Below are 17,566 nucleotides of genomic sequence, written 5' to 3'. Positions count from 1 at the left end.
TGGTCATGGTGTCTCATCCTAGCAATGGAAATCCTAACTAAGAGAGAAATTTATACCAGGGACTGGGATATTTTTCTGATAAGCCTGACTAGCTTTTGTTTGGGAAAATGTGCATTTTGGGATTTTGGATTAGGAAAGCAGTAGCAGGCTTTAAGTGGAGCTTAACAGACCATCCTAGTAGGAACATGCTGAGGGTAATCTAAACTCTGGGAGTCTGGCTCAAGATATTTCAGAGAAGAATTTTAGGATGTTGCCCAGACATTGTTCTTGTGATATTTCAGTGATGAATGTGGCTGGGTTTTGCTTTTGTCCAAAGAGTCTGCTTGAGGCTAAGGTGAAAAGATTTAGATATAAAAAAGGAACCACATCATATCTACTTTATGTAACAACCTTTTGCCTACCTTTGATATGTAACACAAGTGTTTTTATTCACATGCAGTTTTACTACAAAGTAACAAATTATCATATTTCTTTTGTGATATAGTATCTTACAAACTTTGCTCTTTTTTTAATTTTAATTTTTCATACAAGTATGCATTGTACGCTAAATATATTTTCCCAGGTTATTCTATATGTTTTCACGACCCTTTCCTTCCTGTTGTTTTCCTAGATACTATCATTTCTAATTTCTTATCATATGAGCTTATATATATAAAATCTATGAACCAAAAATGAGAGAAAACATCTATTTGCCTTTATGAGAGTAGTTTAATACTTAGTATGATTATAAGCAACTGGAATCCTTTCCAATAGACCTTCCTAGGCTACTGTTGTTGTTCTTGACATGCAGGTACCAGCTTTCCCAGTGTCACTATCTGACCTGGCAGCCTTTTCTCCCATGTGTGTTTCTGGCATATTTATAAAAAATCAGGTGGCTGTATCTGAGTTTATATTTTGTTCTGCTATCTTACCCCACTATGTACACGTCTATTTCTAGGCCAGAACTATGGTGTTTTTTTCACTATGGCTGTGCAGTATAACTTGAGACCAGGTCTGAGAATACCTTCAGTGTTATTGGTTTTTCTCAGGATTGCCTTGGCTATTCAGGATCTTCTGTGCTTCTATATGAATTTTATGATTTTTTTTCTATTTATGTGAAAAATGGAGGAATTTAGGTAGAGACCACATCTAATCTTGAGATTGCTTTTGGTAAGACATAGTATAGAAGTGTCATAGTATCAATTCATGAGCATGGTGGTTTTTTTATCTTTTAGTGCCTATAATTTCTTCAGTGTTTTAATGTTTTCATTGTAGAAGTCTTTTACTTGCTTGACTAGGTTTCTTTTTTTTTTTTTTTTCTATATTCTTTGTTTACATTCCATATGATTTTCCCTTTCCCGGTTCCCCCCTCCCCAAAAGTCCCATAAGCCCTCTTCCCTCGCCCATTCTCTGATCTACCCCCTCCTACTTCTGTCCTAGTACTCCCCTACAATGCTAGATCAAGCCTTTCAAGGACCAGAGAACTCTCCTTCCTTCCTCTTGGGAGTCATTTGATATGTGAATTGTGGCATTTCACTTTTGAAGGCAATTGCTTACAAACATTTCTTAAGGGGTTTATCATTTACACATTAACAGCATAGTTTATAAATTATGTAATCTTGATGCATTTCTTCAATTACAAGAATAGATTTCTTTTTAGACCCACCTCCTCTTCCTCTCCCTTCTCCTCCCCTCCTCTTCTTCCCCGTCCTCTTCTTTCTTTTCTTTTCTTTTTTTTTTTAATTTATTGATATATATATTTACATTTCAAATGATTTCCCCTTTTCTGGACCCCCACTCCCCGAAAGTCCCATCAGTCCCCTTCCCTCCCCTTGTTTTCCCACCCAACCCTTCCCACTTCCCTGCTCTGATTTTGCTCTATACTGCTTCACTGGGTCTTTTCAGAACAAGGGGCCACTCCTCCGTTCTTCTTGTACCTCATTTGGTGTGGATTATGTTTTGGGTATTCCAGTTTTCTAGGTTAATATCCACTTATTAGTGAGTGCATAGGGTAGCCCTCGCTGTCCAGGAACTCTATAGACCAAACTGGCCTCGAACTTACAGTGATCTCCTGCCTCTGTCTCCTGGGTGCTGCCTAGTCTGCCCTTTTGTATGCTTGTTAATCAGGTACTTTTCTTTTCACGCTTTCTTCTTTTAAGAATTTAAAAAAAAAACCTACAGAAGTTATTATATTTAAATACAAATTTGTTGGCAACTATATGCTTTACACACATCTATCACTGTAGGCCAGATATAGCAGTGCATACCTTTAGTCCCAGCACTTTGGAGGCAGAAGCAGATAAATCTCTGTGAGTTTGAGACAAACCTGGTCTACAAAAAGTGAGTTCTAAGACAGTCAGACATAGTGAAACCCTGTTTGGAAAAAAATGAAAATGGGTTGTATTCTTATTCTTTTGTTTTCAATATGTAGCCCTGGAGTGTCTTCAGTTCCAGAACTCATGTGTTAGTCTTCCCCTTGCTAGAGGTCAGACATGTGCTACCACACCTGGCCTGTGCTGCTGGCACGCTCCTTAAGCCTTTGCATGCATGCATGCATGCATGTATGCATCCATCCACCCACCCACCCACCTACCTATTATATAGATAAACAGATATAAATTTTAATATAGTCCAATATATTTTAAGATGGGTAGTATTAGTGACTTCACAAATCTTGCTCTAACCCACATGGAACTGTATCTGCTTAGTGTGAGCATGCAGTCTTATGGTTTTGCTTGTTTGTTTGTTTTTTCATTTTCATTTTTTTCCAAATAGGGTTTCACTATGTCTGGCTGTCCTAGAACTCACATTATGTAGGTCAGGTAGGTCACAAAATCACAGAGATTTACCTGCTTCTGCCTCCAAAGTGCTGGGACTAAAGGTGTGCAGTACTATATCTGGCCTATGTTGATGGCATATTACTTACTAAGTCTTACTGTTATTTACCATAACTTACTAAGTTGATCATAATTTTGCCATAAAGTACATTTTAATATAAGAGCATATCTGTTTGGGCTCTTTATTCTGTTCTTCTGGCCAATTTGATTATAACAGTACCAATGCTGTATTATTTAATTATATGGGAGCCGACAAGGCAAGTCTCCATGATTTATTCTTTGTCTTGTTCTTATTAGAACAAAACTGGGAATTACAAAGAGGATTTTTTAATTTTATACTTGGATTTCTGACTGGAATTTTATCACCTCTAGAGATTATTTTGAGAACTATTTTCACATACTGTATCTCTGCATTTATTTAGGCTTCTTTCATCTACAAATGTTATTAGCAATAGGATCCTGTCACTTTTGTTTCTATTATGCCATACTTTCGATGTATTTTATTTATATCACTTGAATTCTAATAATTCTCAATATTTAAAGAGAACAGGATGGCAGGCAACAAGGAACCCAAACTATTTCTTCTAATTTGGGTTTTCATTATTTTTTAGCAATGTTATTCTTGTCAGATCATATACTTATTCTGAAGCCTATAGGAAACTGTTTCTTACAATTCATTCGTCATTGGATTGTTCATCATTAATTCCTCTCTGCTTCAGTAACATCTAAAAACTGACCAGGGAGTGACATATATAGCGAGAACTTCGGTTTCTTTAAAAGCCCAGTTACATTATGTAAATATGCTTGTTTTAATCCCAGGTGCAGGATAAGAGGCTGCTTCACAGCAGGTGTTAGGATTCCCTTTAGGCACTACCAGGGGCGTGACTTCTGCAAGCTGCACAAAATTTAATTCTGGGGCCTCTGGAGAGGGAGAAGTGGGAGCCTGAGAGAGCCGGTGGAGACTGCTCCCATGCTGCTCCTGCTTGTTGTTACTGTGGTTTGATGAGAAGAAATTGGAGTTATTCTGATGACGAAGACTGGACTTGCCCCAAGGGACTCAACATCCCTAATCAGTAGCAAGTAGTCCAAAGAGATGTATGCTCCCTTTCCCCTCTAACCTTCCTTCTCCCCTCTAACCTTCCTTCTCTCCTCTAACCTTCCTTCTCCCCTCTAACCTTCCTTCTCCCCTCTAACCTTCCTTCTCTCCTACCTACTGCTGAAGGTTTGGAAGGGATTATGGTGGAATAAAAGATTGGAAGGGTGGTAGATCTAAGAACCAAATAAAATAGCCAAAGAATACATTAACAGATATAACTATGGAATTTGGTAACATGTGACTCTAGGCCTTTAAGATATTGCTCATACTACAAATCAGTGTAGTAACATAGTACTTGTCAACAGAAAACAAGGAAAGAACAAAGAAGTGAGAATTTACATCAGCCAATGAGCAAGTGACTCAATGGCTCTCAGCTCTTCTATAGTTAGAGCAGCTTCAAGACACTGATATTCCAGTAATTAATATATCTTTTGGAAAAAAGGTATTTGCAAAAGGGCAATAATCCCAAGTAATTCACTATTACCTGTAGAGTACAATTCATCATCCTTATTATGTAGTCAAACTGTTGATGGTCCAATATTGCCCGGTTCTGCTGAACATGCAAACCCAGTTCATCAGTGAGACACTGTCTTGCTGCTTTTCCTTTAAGGGCCCTCAAGGCAGCAGGAAGGGTCTGAGAACAAGAGAATTCCAAGTGACCAAAAGAACCTTCAAGCAACCACACTGAAAATTCAAATACATCTTGTCAAATATTTAACAAAGTCACTAGAAATGAATTCTTAGGGAATAGGTGATTCACTACTAAGACCAACTGTAAAACAGATTTGTAATTATATGTTCATTTATAAGACAGCAAGAAAAACAAGTACAAGTAGCTTGTAATGCAGACTGAAAAAGCATTAAATTCACTCCTCCCTCCCTGGACTTGACAGAACTTTAATGACCGAATAGATTGCTTCTTAGATCGTGACCAAAGCTATGGACATTTAGACATCTTTGATGTTATCTTTAATGATAGCGTGGCTTTCATCATAAGAACATTCAGAAATGGCTCCCCAATTTACTATAGAAACCTGCACATTTGTATTTTGTAATAAAGAGCTTATTTAATTTGAAGAACCTAAAAGTATAGAACAAAGGTACAAATAAGCAATTAAGGAAAATTATCAGAGATTGGGGCACAACATTAGAAGCAGGCATAGAATCAGCATGCAAAGCCTGGTATGGTGGCATACACCAGTATTCAGAGGGGCTGAGGCAGGAGGATCAGTAACACAACATCAATGTAGACTATGACACAGTGAGACCTTGTCTCTAAAACCCCGAATCAAAACAAACCAAAATAAGAAGTAAACAGCATGCAGAAGCTGAAGGCAAAAACCAACCAACAAATAACCCACAAAGCGCTCGCCATGGAGAAGTGAGGGCTGACAGGTCAGTCAGAGAGTAAGCAGCAAGCAACTGTACATTTACTAACCCCTTGTAGTAGATGTTGAAAACTGTGACCATGAGTCACCAAGAAAAGGCTATGTCATGTTCAGCATGATCCATTGAAGAAGGCAAGAAAACCCAAAGGTACATTTAAATTTTAGTATCAGTTTCTAGTATTCACAACACAATTTAATTAGATTCCTTGCAAAAAATGAAATTATATATAAAATAAAGTATGTGAAAAAAGTTTTAAAGAACCAAACTTTGAAAGTGGAGAATGTGGCTGGAGCAACAGCTCAGCTGGTAAGACTGGGTACTGCTTCTACAGAAGATACAAGGTCAGTTTCCAGCACCCACGTCAAGTGACTCTTCACAGTGTAACTCCCACTTATGGGGGATTCTGGTGCCATGGCGTGTGTGTGTGTGTGTGTGTGCATGTGGACACACACACACACACACACACACACACATAAATTACAAATGATAATATGAAATCTTTGTAACAAAAATTTGTAGAAAAATGACTACAAAATTTCTCTTGTAGGCATATATTTGAATTACAGTCTAAATTTTAGATACTATTCATTTAAGTCATTAAAATAACTTAAAGAAAAGAGAATTAGCAAAGAGACCACTTGATAACTTCAAAATATAACCCTAAAAGGAAAATAATAAATAGGAAAAATGTTGTCTTATTACCTTCTCAGTCTCCAAAGTTTTATTTTCAAATATGAACGAGATGCAGTTTCTAACAACTTCCAGTCTCTGTGCACTGTTAAAAACTGTTATCACTTTATCCATTATTGAAACTAGTGAAGGAATATAAAGAAAACACAAATAAATTAAAACTACATAAATTATGCACTGACTAGGCTAATCTTTCAAATCCTTGGGAAAAATTAAAACACATGCCATGTAACAAGAAAAAATAATATATATTGGTCATGCTAATAGTTTTAAAGTAATTTAATTTATCCTTTGGAATTTATAATTTAGTTCACATTTTCTAACAATGAAGAGGTAAGTTACTAGTATAACACTTGCAAATATGTACATATCTAAGAAATCAACTTCAAGATAACCCAGAATGCTAAACTAGAGCTAAAATAGGAAATAGATCCACTATCATGAGACTTTAACACACCCCCCTCAATTGCTAGGGGAGAAGAGACAGTATCATTAAAGACAGACAGTCTATGAATCTCCAGAGAGCATGCACGGGACTGACCAAGGCCCTCTGCACATATGCAACAGTTGTAAGCTTGGTGTTCATGTAGGACTCGTAACAGCAGGAACAGCGGTGTCTGTCTCTGACTACATTGCCTGCCTTTGGTACTCTTTCCCCTAACTGGGGCGCCTTGTCTAGCCTCAAAGATGCACTTAGTCTTACTGCAACTTGATATGCCAATGTTGGCTGATATTCAAGGGAGACCTCCTTTTTCCTGAAGAGAAAGGGAGGAGTGAATATGGATGGGGGCAGGGACTGGGAGGAAAGAAAGATGGGGAAACTGGTCAGGATGGAAAGTAAATAAATTAATTAAAAAGCAAAAGAAAGATAGTCCATAGACCTGCCTCTTTCTCTTGGTCTCATATTGAACTTGAGTTGGAAGAGGTGAGTTCTCAAAATGGAGGAACTTCCATGATCTAAAGGAAGCAGAGTAGTAAAGGTGGTCTGAGCTTTGAAACCACAGATGATAGCTTAAGAGGAATGGGGCAAACTTACAGACTCTGTGGTAATGAGAGATTCCCAAACAAAAATGTTCCTGAGGCTTTGGTTTTGTGACCTACTCTGATGTTGAAGAGGTGAATGCTGCAAATGTGTGTGCTCTGCTTGGACACACAAGGTTGATGGGTGTGTGTGGAACCAAAGAGAGCTGTTTAATGAGACGGTTCTGTAAAGCCTGGTGTCCATTTAACAGTGAAGACAAAAATTGGTGGTTAAAAGATACAGAACATAATTGAAAAGTATGGCAAGATTGAAACCATAGAGGTTATAGAAGACAGGCAAAGTAGAAAAAGATTTGCTTTTGTAACTTTTGATGATGATAGATAAAATTGTTGTTCATAAACATCATACTATTAAAGGGCAAAACTGTGAAGTGAAAAAGGCCCTTTCTAAACAAAAGATGTAGTCCACTGGATCACAGAAACATCATGGAGGTAGATTTGACAATTTTATGGGTCATGGAGAAAACTTTGGAGTAGGGAGGTAACTCTGATGGAAGAGGAAGCTATGGTGGTAAAGATGGAGGCAGCAGAGGTAGTTATGGAGGTGGTGATTGTGAATACAATGGATTTGGATGCAATAGTGGCAACTATGGTGGTAGTTCTGGTTACAGTAGTAGAGGAGGATATGGAGGTGGTGGACCGGGACATGGAAGCCGAGGTGGGGGATATGGTGGTGGTGGAGAAGGATATGATGGTTTTTCCCAATGAGGGAAAAAATTTTGGCGGAGGTAACTATGGTGCTGGTGGAAACTATAATGAATTTGGAAATTATAGTGGGTAACAGCAATCAAATTATGGACCCATGAAGGGGAGCAGCTTTGATGGGAATAGCTGAGGCAATATCTATGTCTATGGATCTGGTGGTAGAAGTGGTGGATATAGTAGCAGGTCATATAATTGGTTACAAGACAGACCTCAACAAATATAAAAAGATCGAACTAATCCCATGCCTCCTATTGGATCACTATGGAGTAAGAGTGGTCTTCAATGGCAACAAAAACAACAGAAAGCCCACATACACATGGAGGCTGAACAATACTCTACTCAATGACACCTTGGCCAAAGAAGAAATAAAGAAAGAAATCAGAGACTTTTTAGAATTTAATGAAAATGAAGGCACAACATACCCAAATCTTTGGAACACAATGAAAGCAGTGCTAAGAGGAAAACTCATAGCCCTGAGTGCCTCCAAAAAGAAAATGGAGAGTGCATACACCAGCAGCTTAACGACACACCTGAAAGCCCTGGAACAAAAAGAAGCCAATTCACCTGGGAGGAGTAGAAGACAGGAAATCATCAAACTCAGGGCTGAAATCAGTCAAGTGGAAAAAAGAGAACCATACAAAGAATCAACGAATCCAGAAGCTGTTTTATTGAGAAAATCAACAAGATAGATAGACCCTTAGCCAAACTAACCAAAGGGCAGAGAGAAAGTATCCAAATTAACAAAATTAGAAATGAACAGAAACTGAGGAAATTAAAAAAAATCATCAGATCATACTACAAAAGCCTATACTCAACACAACTGGATAATCTGGAGGAAATGGACAATTTCCTAGACAGATACCAAATACCAAAATTAAATCAGGACCAAATAGATCATCTAAACAGTGCCATAACCCCTAAAGAAATAGAAAGCGTCATAGAAAGCCTTCCGACCAAAAAAAGCACAGGACCAGATGGCTTCAGTGCAGAATTCTATCAGACCTTCAAAGAAGACCTAACACCAATACTCTTCAAACTATTCCACAAAATAGAAACAGAAGGAACACTACCCAATTCCTTCTATGAAGCCACAATTATGCTGATACCAAAACCACACAAAGATCCAACAAAGAAAGAGAACTTCACACCAATTTCCCTTATGAACATCGATGCAAAAATACTCAATAAAATTCTTGCCAACCGAATCCAAGAACACATAAAAACGATCATCCACTATGATCAAGTAGGCTTTATTCCAGGGATCCAGGGTTGATTCAATATATGGAAATTCATCAATGCAATCCACTACATAAACAAATTCAAAGAAAAAATACCACATGGTCATTTCATTGGATGCTGAAAAAGCATTTGACAAAATTCAGCATCCTTTCATGCTTAAAGTCTTGGAAAGATCAGGAATTCAAGGCCCATACCTAAACATAGTAAAAGCAATATACAGCAAACCGGTAGCCAATATCAAACTAAATGGAGAGAAACTTGAAGCAATCCCACTAAAACCAGGGACTAGACAGAGCTGCACACTTTCTCCTTATCTTTTCAATATTGTACTTGAGGTACTAGCTTGGGCAATTAGACAACATAAGGAGGTCAAAGAGATACAAATTGGAAAGGAAGAAGTCAAACTATCATTATTTGCAGATGATATGATAGTCTACCTAAGTGATCCAAAAAACTCCACTAGAGAACTCCTACAGCTGATAAACAACTTCAGCAAAGTGGCTGGTTATAAAATCAACTCAAGCAAATCAGTAGCCTTCCTATACTCAAAGGATAAGCAGGCTGAGAAAAATATTAGGGAAATAACACCCTTCACAATAGCCACAAACAGTATAAAGTACCTTGGGGGTGACTCTTACCAAACATGTAAAAGATCTGTATGACAAGAACTTCAAAACTCTGAAGAAGGAAATCGAAGAAGACCTCAAAAAATGGAAAAACCTCCCACGCTCATGGATCGGTAGGATTAATATAGTTAAAATGGCCATTTTGCCAAAAGCAATATACAGATTCAACGCAATACCAATCAAAATCCCAACTCAATTCTTCATAGAGTTAGAAAGAGCAATTATCAAATTCATCTGGAATAACAAAAAACCCAGGATAGCTAAAACTATTCTCAACAACAAAAGCAATTCTGGGGAATCAGTATCCCGGACTTCAAGCAATACTACAGAGCAATAGTGTTAAAAACTGCATGGTATTGGTACAGTGACAGGCAGGCGGATCAATGGAACAGGATTAAAGATCCAGAAATGAATCCACACACCTATGGCCACTTGATCTTCGACAAAGGGGCTGAAAACATCCAATGGAAAAAAGATAGCCTTTTCAACAAATGGTGCTGGTGCAACTGGAGGTCAGCATGCAGAAGAATTCGAATTGATCCATCCTTGTCTCCTTGTACTAAGCTCAACTCCAAATGGATCAAGGACCTCCACATAAAGCCAGACACTCTGAAGCTAATAGAAAAGAAACTGGGGAAGACCCTTGAGGACATCGGTACAGGGGGAAAGTGTGTATGCTCTAAGATCAAGAATTGACAAGTGGGACCTCATAAAATTACAAAGTTTCTGTAAAGCAAAGGACACCATCAAAAGGACAAATCAGCAACCAACAAATTGGGAAAAGATCTTCACCAACCCTACATCAGATAGAGGGCTAATAAAATATATACAAAGAACTCAAGAAGTTAGACCCCAGAAAACCAAATAACCCTATTAAAAAATGGGATACAGAGTTAAACAAAGAATTCCCACCTGAAGAACTTCGGATGGCAGAGAAACATCTTAAAAAATGCTCAACTTCACTAGTCATCAGGGAAATGCAAATCAAAACAACCCTGAGATTTCACCTTACACCAGTCAGAATGGCTAAGATTAAAAACTTATGGCGAGGATGTGGAGAAAGAGGAACACTCCTCCACTGCTGGTGGGGTTGCAAATTGGTACAACCACTCTGGAAATCAGTTTGGCGGTTCCTCAGAAAACTGGGCATGTCACTTCCGAAAGATCCTGCTATACCACTCCTGGGCATATACCCAGAGGATTCCCCAGCATGTAATAAGGATATATGCTCCACTATGTTCATAGCAGCCCTATTTATAATAGCCAGAAGCTGGAAATAACCCAGGTATCCCTCAACAGAAGAATGGATGCAAAAAATGTGGTATATATACACAATGGAGTACTATTCAGCCATTAGAAACAATCAATTCATGAAATTCTTAGGCAAATGGATGGAGCTGGAGAACATCATACTAAGTGAGGTAACCCAGTCTCAAAAGATCAATCATGGTATGCACTCACTAATAAGTGGATATCAGCCTGGAAAACTGAAATACCCTAAACATAATCCACACATCAAATGAGGTACAAGAAGAACGGAGGAGTGGCCCCTGGTTCTGGAAAGACTCAGTGTAGCCGTATAAGGCAAAACCAGAACAGGGAAGTGGGAAGGGGTGGGTGGGAGAACAGGGGGAGGGAAGGGGGCTTAGGTGACTTTCGGGGAGTGGGGGGCCAGAAAAGGGGAAATAATTTGAAATGTAAATAAAAAATATATCGAATAAAAAAAAACATAGCAGAAGAGGGCTAAGTCCTAAACAGGAGAGAGGGAGGCATTGTCAGGGAAGCTGCAAGTTACTTTGAGACAGTTGTTCTAAATATATTAGGGAAACTATAAAAATTACCATGAAAGAAACAATGATCTACAGTCAGAAAAGTTACTACAGCTTAAACAGGAAACCGTTCTTGTTCAAGACTGTCATAGCCATAGTTTGCAAACAAGTGCAGCTCTTGATTGATGCAATATAGTGTCAAGTAGATGTAAAATCCTGAGGTCTTTTGCCTGTTGTAGCCTTTCTTTTCATTATAATCAGTATATTGCCCAGTAAACTATGATAGTGGCACTGGGAATAAATAATAAAGAAATTTTGAACTTAAAAAAAGGAAGAAAGAGAGTCTGAAAAGAGGTGAATGTATTTACAAATCAGATATCTAGTAAGGGAATCACTTAAAAACTATTTAAAATTCTAGTAATTCAATAATAAGTAGCTCAAATTAAAACTGGACAAAGACACTTTTTTTTTTAAAAAAAATTTATCTGAAGACAGGAATCATGATGTAGCCCTGGATGTCCTGAAACTTTCTATGTAGACCAGGCCGGCCTCAAACTCAGAGATTCACCAGTCTTTACACCCTGCTGTTGAGACTAAAGGTGTATGCCACTGTACCCAGAATTATAGACAGGGACAGAAGATGCATACAAGGCAACAGACACACAGCTGCTTAGCATTCTGGTGCTGGGAGGTGTCACAGCCTCCTATGACTTTGCTGGTAGGGCACCTGCCATGGAAAAGAGTGCCAGCTTCTTAAAACAGAGTATTCTCAGGAATGTACTCAAGAGAAATGAAAACACGTCTATACAAAATATCAATGTTCACAGCAACATTATTAATAAAACCCCTCAAAGCAAAACCAACTCAAATGTCCATCTCCTCGTGAATATTTTAAAAAAGAAAGTAAGATGTACATATATTTCCCCTTACCACTGACCATTATTTACCCACAAAAACCAATGACATAATGACATGCTACCATAAAAACTTTGAAAACATTATGCTAAATGAATAAGCCCATAATAAAGGCACACAAATGCCTACAACAGGCAAGCCCCTGAAGACAGGAAGTAGATTACTCTCCAACCTGGAGAGAAGGTAGTTCTAGAAGGAAGGAGGAAATCATTGATAACAGGTACAAAAGAACAATGGCTTAAGAAAATGTTCTTAAACTAAACTGATGATAGAGGAAACTGTAAGTTACTCCAAAGTTGTTGTACTGTGTCCTTGCAGGAAGGCTTTCAGTATGTGAACCACAAAATCCCTGTTTTACGCTCAATAAGCTTGTTATAAGAAACAGATTTGGTGGCACATGCCTATAATCCCAACACTTGGGAAGCAGAGGCAGGTGGATTTCTGAGTTTGAAGCCAGCCTGGTCTACAGAGTGAGTTCCAGGACAGCCAGGGCTATACAGAGAAACCCTGTCTCGAAAAAACCAAAAAATCCAAAAAACCAAAAAAGAAAGAAACAGATTTTACAATGCTAGTGGATAATTATCACTTTTTTATGGGAGGAAAGGTGGTGTAGTAGTTTCTGTTGATAATACTTTGATTCTAGTTTATGAGCTTGTTTGTTTTATAAAATTATATGCTTTTCATTGATATGTCTTATATTTTATTAGGGCACACAATTTGTTTTCAGATAGAATCTCATTTTGAGAGAGATATTCTAGGTGGGTGTTGTATTCCCTAGGTAGCTCAGTCTGGCCTAAAGCTTGGGTCAAACTTCCTGTCTTAGCCTCCCAAATGCTGGGATTATAGGAATATGTCCCTTCCCGTCTCATTAAAAGGTTCATTTTTAAAATGAGCAAACACACACACACACACACACACACACACACACACTCACAGACACACACATATACATACCAACAGGTGGACCTGCTGGCACTACACATTTCTTTTCTATTCGTGTAGCAGGAGGTGCATTCTGGTTCTTGGCAAGATTTTCCTGTATTAGTTCTTGAACCCGGGCTTCATTAATCTTTGGGAAAGGAAGAATATGAACTCTCAAGTGGGATCCTTCTGTTGGACGTGGAACTTTCTGGAATGCCATATGAGGGTTTGGATTCTCCTGTAATATCAGACAGAAGAAAAATTATCCAAGTTAACATATTTAACATAACTTTGTTAAAACAGGAAGAATACAAGAGCACAGAGGGACACACTGAAATCAAACAAGTGGGTAATTATACATTTGTATACATGCCAAAGTATACAGAATACCAGAACCTTTCTCCAAGCTCTTTCAGCAGCATCTCAAACAGTTGGTTGCCTTCTTCCTTGAATAGGTATCTTGCTTTGGTTTTAGATCTGGCTGCATCTCCTCACCTTTTAATGATGAGAATACCCCAATGCTCAACCCTTGGGTCTCTATTCTAGTGACACACAAATTCTTTGGTGATTACTTTCAGTCTCTTAGCTCTTTATCATAAAGACATCAATGATTCGATGTTCTTTTTTTTTTTTTTTTTTTTTTCTCCAAGACATGGTTTCTCTGTGTAGCCCTGGCTGTCCTGGAACTCATTTTGTAGACCAGGCTGGCCTCAAACTCAGAAATCTGCCTGCCTCTGCCTCCCAAGTGCTGGGATTAAAGGCGTGCGCCATGACCACCTGGCTGATTCAATGTTCTTAATCTGAGTGTTCTCTCCAATTCTATAGCCCTCTATTTAACTATGTACAGCAAAGTATTTCCATTAAGATTTAAAATAACAAAGTCATCTATTTAGAAATCTATTTTACTCAGTTTTGATCACTAAATATATATTTTTTCCAGTCTTTCCTGTGGAAAGATTGTCTCTCTCCCTAATCCCTCTTTCTAACATACAATTATCAATTTTTCTATCAACCTTGTGGACTTTACTGTAGAGTGGATTTATAATCTGCCTACCCCTCTTTTTAGTTCAAGCTAGCAGTTCTCAGACTATCCAGTACAACTGAGCTCCCTGACTCTGCCCTTTTCCATCTCTCAACTGTAAAGTCAGTGATCTCATTAAAATATGGTAAATCACGACACAACCTTGTTCATTCAAGTAGCCCCTTCACCAGAGTAAAACCTACGGTTATTAATGAGTCTGCAAGATCTAGCCTGTCTATTCTACTGTATTCTACATGCGTCAATTCAAGGCTCATGGGCTTCGCTGTCCTGCCTCGGGCCTTGGTGTTCTCTTGGTCTGAGATGCTTCTCTGCTTCCTCTGAATTTGCAGTTTTTATACACATCTTTTACAGATAGATACTTTACCAAAATTATATTGCCTCCCTCAATACATCCCTTATTTTCTTTATATTTTCTCTTTAATATGTGAAACCTTTTCACATATTATGAATTATTTAGTGTTCGGCCTTCTCTCTCTAAAATGAAGCACCACAAAAGCAGACGTTTTGCTTGGTTTAAAAGGTATTTTTAATTAAAAATTTAAGTCATATTATTTTTCTTCATAAATATGCATGTGTGTTTCTGTGTCCATATGCACACTTATAAAGCTAGGTATAAAGCTGCCTGCAGAGGCCAGAGGAGGGCCTTGGCTACCTTGGAGCTGCAGTTCTACGTGTTAATGAGTTGTCTGATGTTGTTGCTAAGAATTGAACTTCTGGGTCATCTCTCCAGCCCCATATTAAAAAGTTAGTGTTTTATTTTTTGTTTTTTTTCTGTTTTTGTTTTATTTGTTTGATTCTATATATCTGCTGCAGGAAAGATAGGCATGCAGAAGGCACTAAACTAATTTCCAGTGTACTCTATCAAGTATGATATATTTGATACACATCAAAACTGTAATAATTTAGCTAATTTAAAGTTTCTGGGGGCAGGAGACTGAACGCAGGACTCTATATGCTTCCACTGAGCTACAATCCTAACCATCAGTTAATATTTTTAAGACTCTTAGGGCCTATGTGAAACTTTATCTGGCATCAATTTAATGAGGACTCTATTTCAAATCCTGACCAGAGTGGAATGCATGTATTCTATAAAGTTCTCTAGGGAAGGCTGCTTTACAACCTTTCTTAGACCACTTCTAGCATTTATTATCCTTCTGCCACTAGAAAATTCCTTATTTCCACTGAACCTATGCTATTCATGATGTAGACTAAACTCATTCATATCCTATAACACACTCTTGTCAGTTAAAAATGGTCAACTGTCACCATCTATTAGAATTTTTGCCCAAAATTCTTTCTGGTTATTTGGCTTAGATCCAGAAAATGAATTAGAGGATACAGTTAGCATTTTTCAGAACACGATGAAAATGAGACTCTTTGTATCCATTCCTCTGTTGAAGGACATCTAGGTTCTTTCCAGCTTCTGGCTACTACAAATAGGGCTGCTATGAACATAGTGGAGCATGTGTCCTTATTGAATGCTGAAGAATCCTCTGGATATATGCCCAGTAGTGGTATAACAGGGTCCTCAGGAAGTGACATGCCCAGTTTTCTGAGGAACCGCCAGACTGATTTCCAAAGTGGGTGCACCATCTTACAGCCCCACCAGCAGTGGAGGAGTGTTCCTCTTTCTCCACATCCTCGCCAACAACTGCTGTCTCCTGAGTTTTTGACCTTAGCCATTCTGACTGGTGTGAGGTGAAATCTCAGGGTTGTTCTGATTTGCATTTCCCTAATGATTAATGATGTTGAACATTTCTTAAGATGTTTCTCAGCTCTCCGAAGTTCTTCATGTGAAAATTCTTTGTTTAGCTCCGTACCCCACTTTTTAATGGGGTTATTTGGATCTCTGGGTTCTACTTTCTTGAGTTCTTTGTATATATTAGATATTAGCCCTCTGTCGATTTAGGGTTGGTGAAGATCCTTTCCAAGTCTGTTGGTTGACGTTTTGTCCTTTTGACGGTGTCCTTTGCCTTACAGAAACTTTGTAGTTTTATGAGGTCCCATTTGTCAATTCTTGATCTTGGAGCGTAAGCTATTGTTGTTCTATTCAGGAACTTTTCCCATGTGCCCATGTTCTCCAGGGTCTTCCCATACAAAAAATGTGGTATATTTACACAATGGAGTACTATTCAGCCATTAGAAACAATGAATTCATGAAATTCTTAGACAAATGGATGGAGCTGGAGAACATCATACTAAGTGAGGTAACCCAGTCTCAAAAGATCAATCATGGTATGCACTCACGGATAAGTGGATATTAGCCTAGAAACTTTGAATACCCAGGACATAATCCACAAATTAAATGATGTCCAAAAAGAATGGAGGAGTGGCCCCTGGTTCTGGAAAGACTCAGTGCAAGAGTATAGGAGAATTCCAGAACAGGGAAGTGGGAAGGGGTGGATGGAAGAATAGGGGGATGGAAGAGGGCTTATGGGACTTGCGGGGAATGGGGACCCAGAAAAGGGGAAATCATTTGCAATGTAAATAAAAAAATAAAATTAAAAAAAAAGAAAATGAGACTCTTTGATGTGTCAAAACACTAGATTTTGGTTCTTGTACTACTCAATATGAGATGCTAGACAAATAACTTACCTAAGATAATAATCAGGTTATATTTATGCCTGGAAGGAACACAGACACCAGCATCTATGGTCTCTAGGACTCACTTTTGTATGATGCTTTCATCATTAGGTATGACTTCTATCTACATTCTCAATATATTATCAATTTTCTAAAATACAGCAGATATAGTTTTTCCAGAGTGGAGAGATAATTCATATGAACGCTGAATTCCAAATCCTTTACAGAATATTATTTCTATTTAGACTGATTTTTGTAGCAATAAAAAAAACCCTCCTCTGTACTTTATTTAAAATGAAGTAGTCATGATAACAAGTTTTAAAGATATTTGCATATGTGTATATTTGTATATGTGTATGTGTGTCAAGTGAAGTGTGTGTGAAGGTCTGAGGAAAATGTTGGATGTTGTTCCTTACTTTATATCTTGTTTGAGACAAGGTCTCTTTTGTTCCCCACTGTGTAGGTTAGGCTAGCTTCCTTGCAAGCTTCTGGCATTTCTCCTATCTTTGCATTCCACATATCCACTGAAGTACTGAAATAAATTATGGATGTGGACACTACTGTGTCTTATTTTTACATGAACTCTGGGGATCTGAACTCAGGTTGTCAGTTTACATGGCTTTACCCACTGAGCCACATAAAGCCTCCTCCTTTTTTTTTTTTTTATTAGATATATTCTTTATTTACATTTCAAATGCTGTCCCCTTTCCTGGTTCCCCTCCCCTGAATATCTC

General features: G+C 38.1%; 1 protein-coding gene and 1 pseudogene across 3 annotated transcripts in view; one reads left to right on the top strand and one right to left on the bottom strand.

Moving 5' to 3' along the window:
* The window catches only part of Sbf2 (SET binding factor 2), a 365,757-nt gene that overhangs the window by 129,592 nt on the left and 218,599 nt on the right, over positions 1–17,566 (bottom strand). For all 3 annotated transcript variants that reach the window (XM_052201159.1, XM_052201166.1, XM_052201176.1), the window contains exons 14-16: positions 13,241–13,445; positions 6,004–6,113; positions 4,397–4,546 (exon numbers count right to left, since the gene is read on the bottom strand). In XM_052201159.1, coding sequence (XP_052057119.1) covers positions 4,397–4,546; positions 6,004–6,113; positions 13,241–13,445 — 465 coding nt within the window. The remainder of the gene's footprint in view (positions 1–4,396; positions 4,547–6,003; positions 6,114–13,240; positions 13,446–17,566) is intronic.
* On the top strand, positions 6,317–12,623 carry LOC127684587 (heterogeneous nuclear ribonucleoprotein A3-like; annotated as a pseudogene).

Source organism: Apodemus sylvaticus, chromosome 1 (assembly GCF_947179515.1).
Source record: "Apodemus sylvaticus chromosome 1, mApoSyl1.1, whole genome shotgun sequence".
Classification (NCBI taxonomy): domain Eukaryota; kingdom Metazoa; phylum Chordata; class Mammalia; order Rodentia; family Muridae; genus Apodemus; species Apodemus sylvaticus.
Note: the sequence above shows the minus strand (reverse complement) of the source record. Positions and strands in the feature narration are given on the sequence as shown.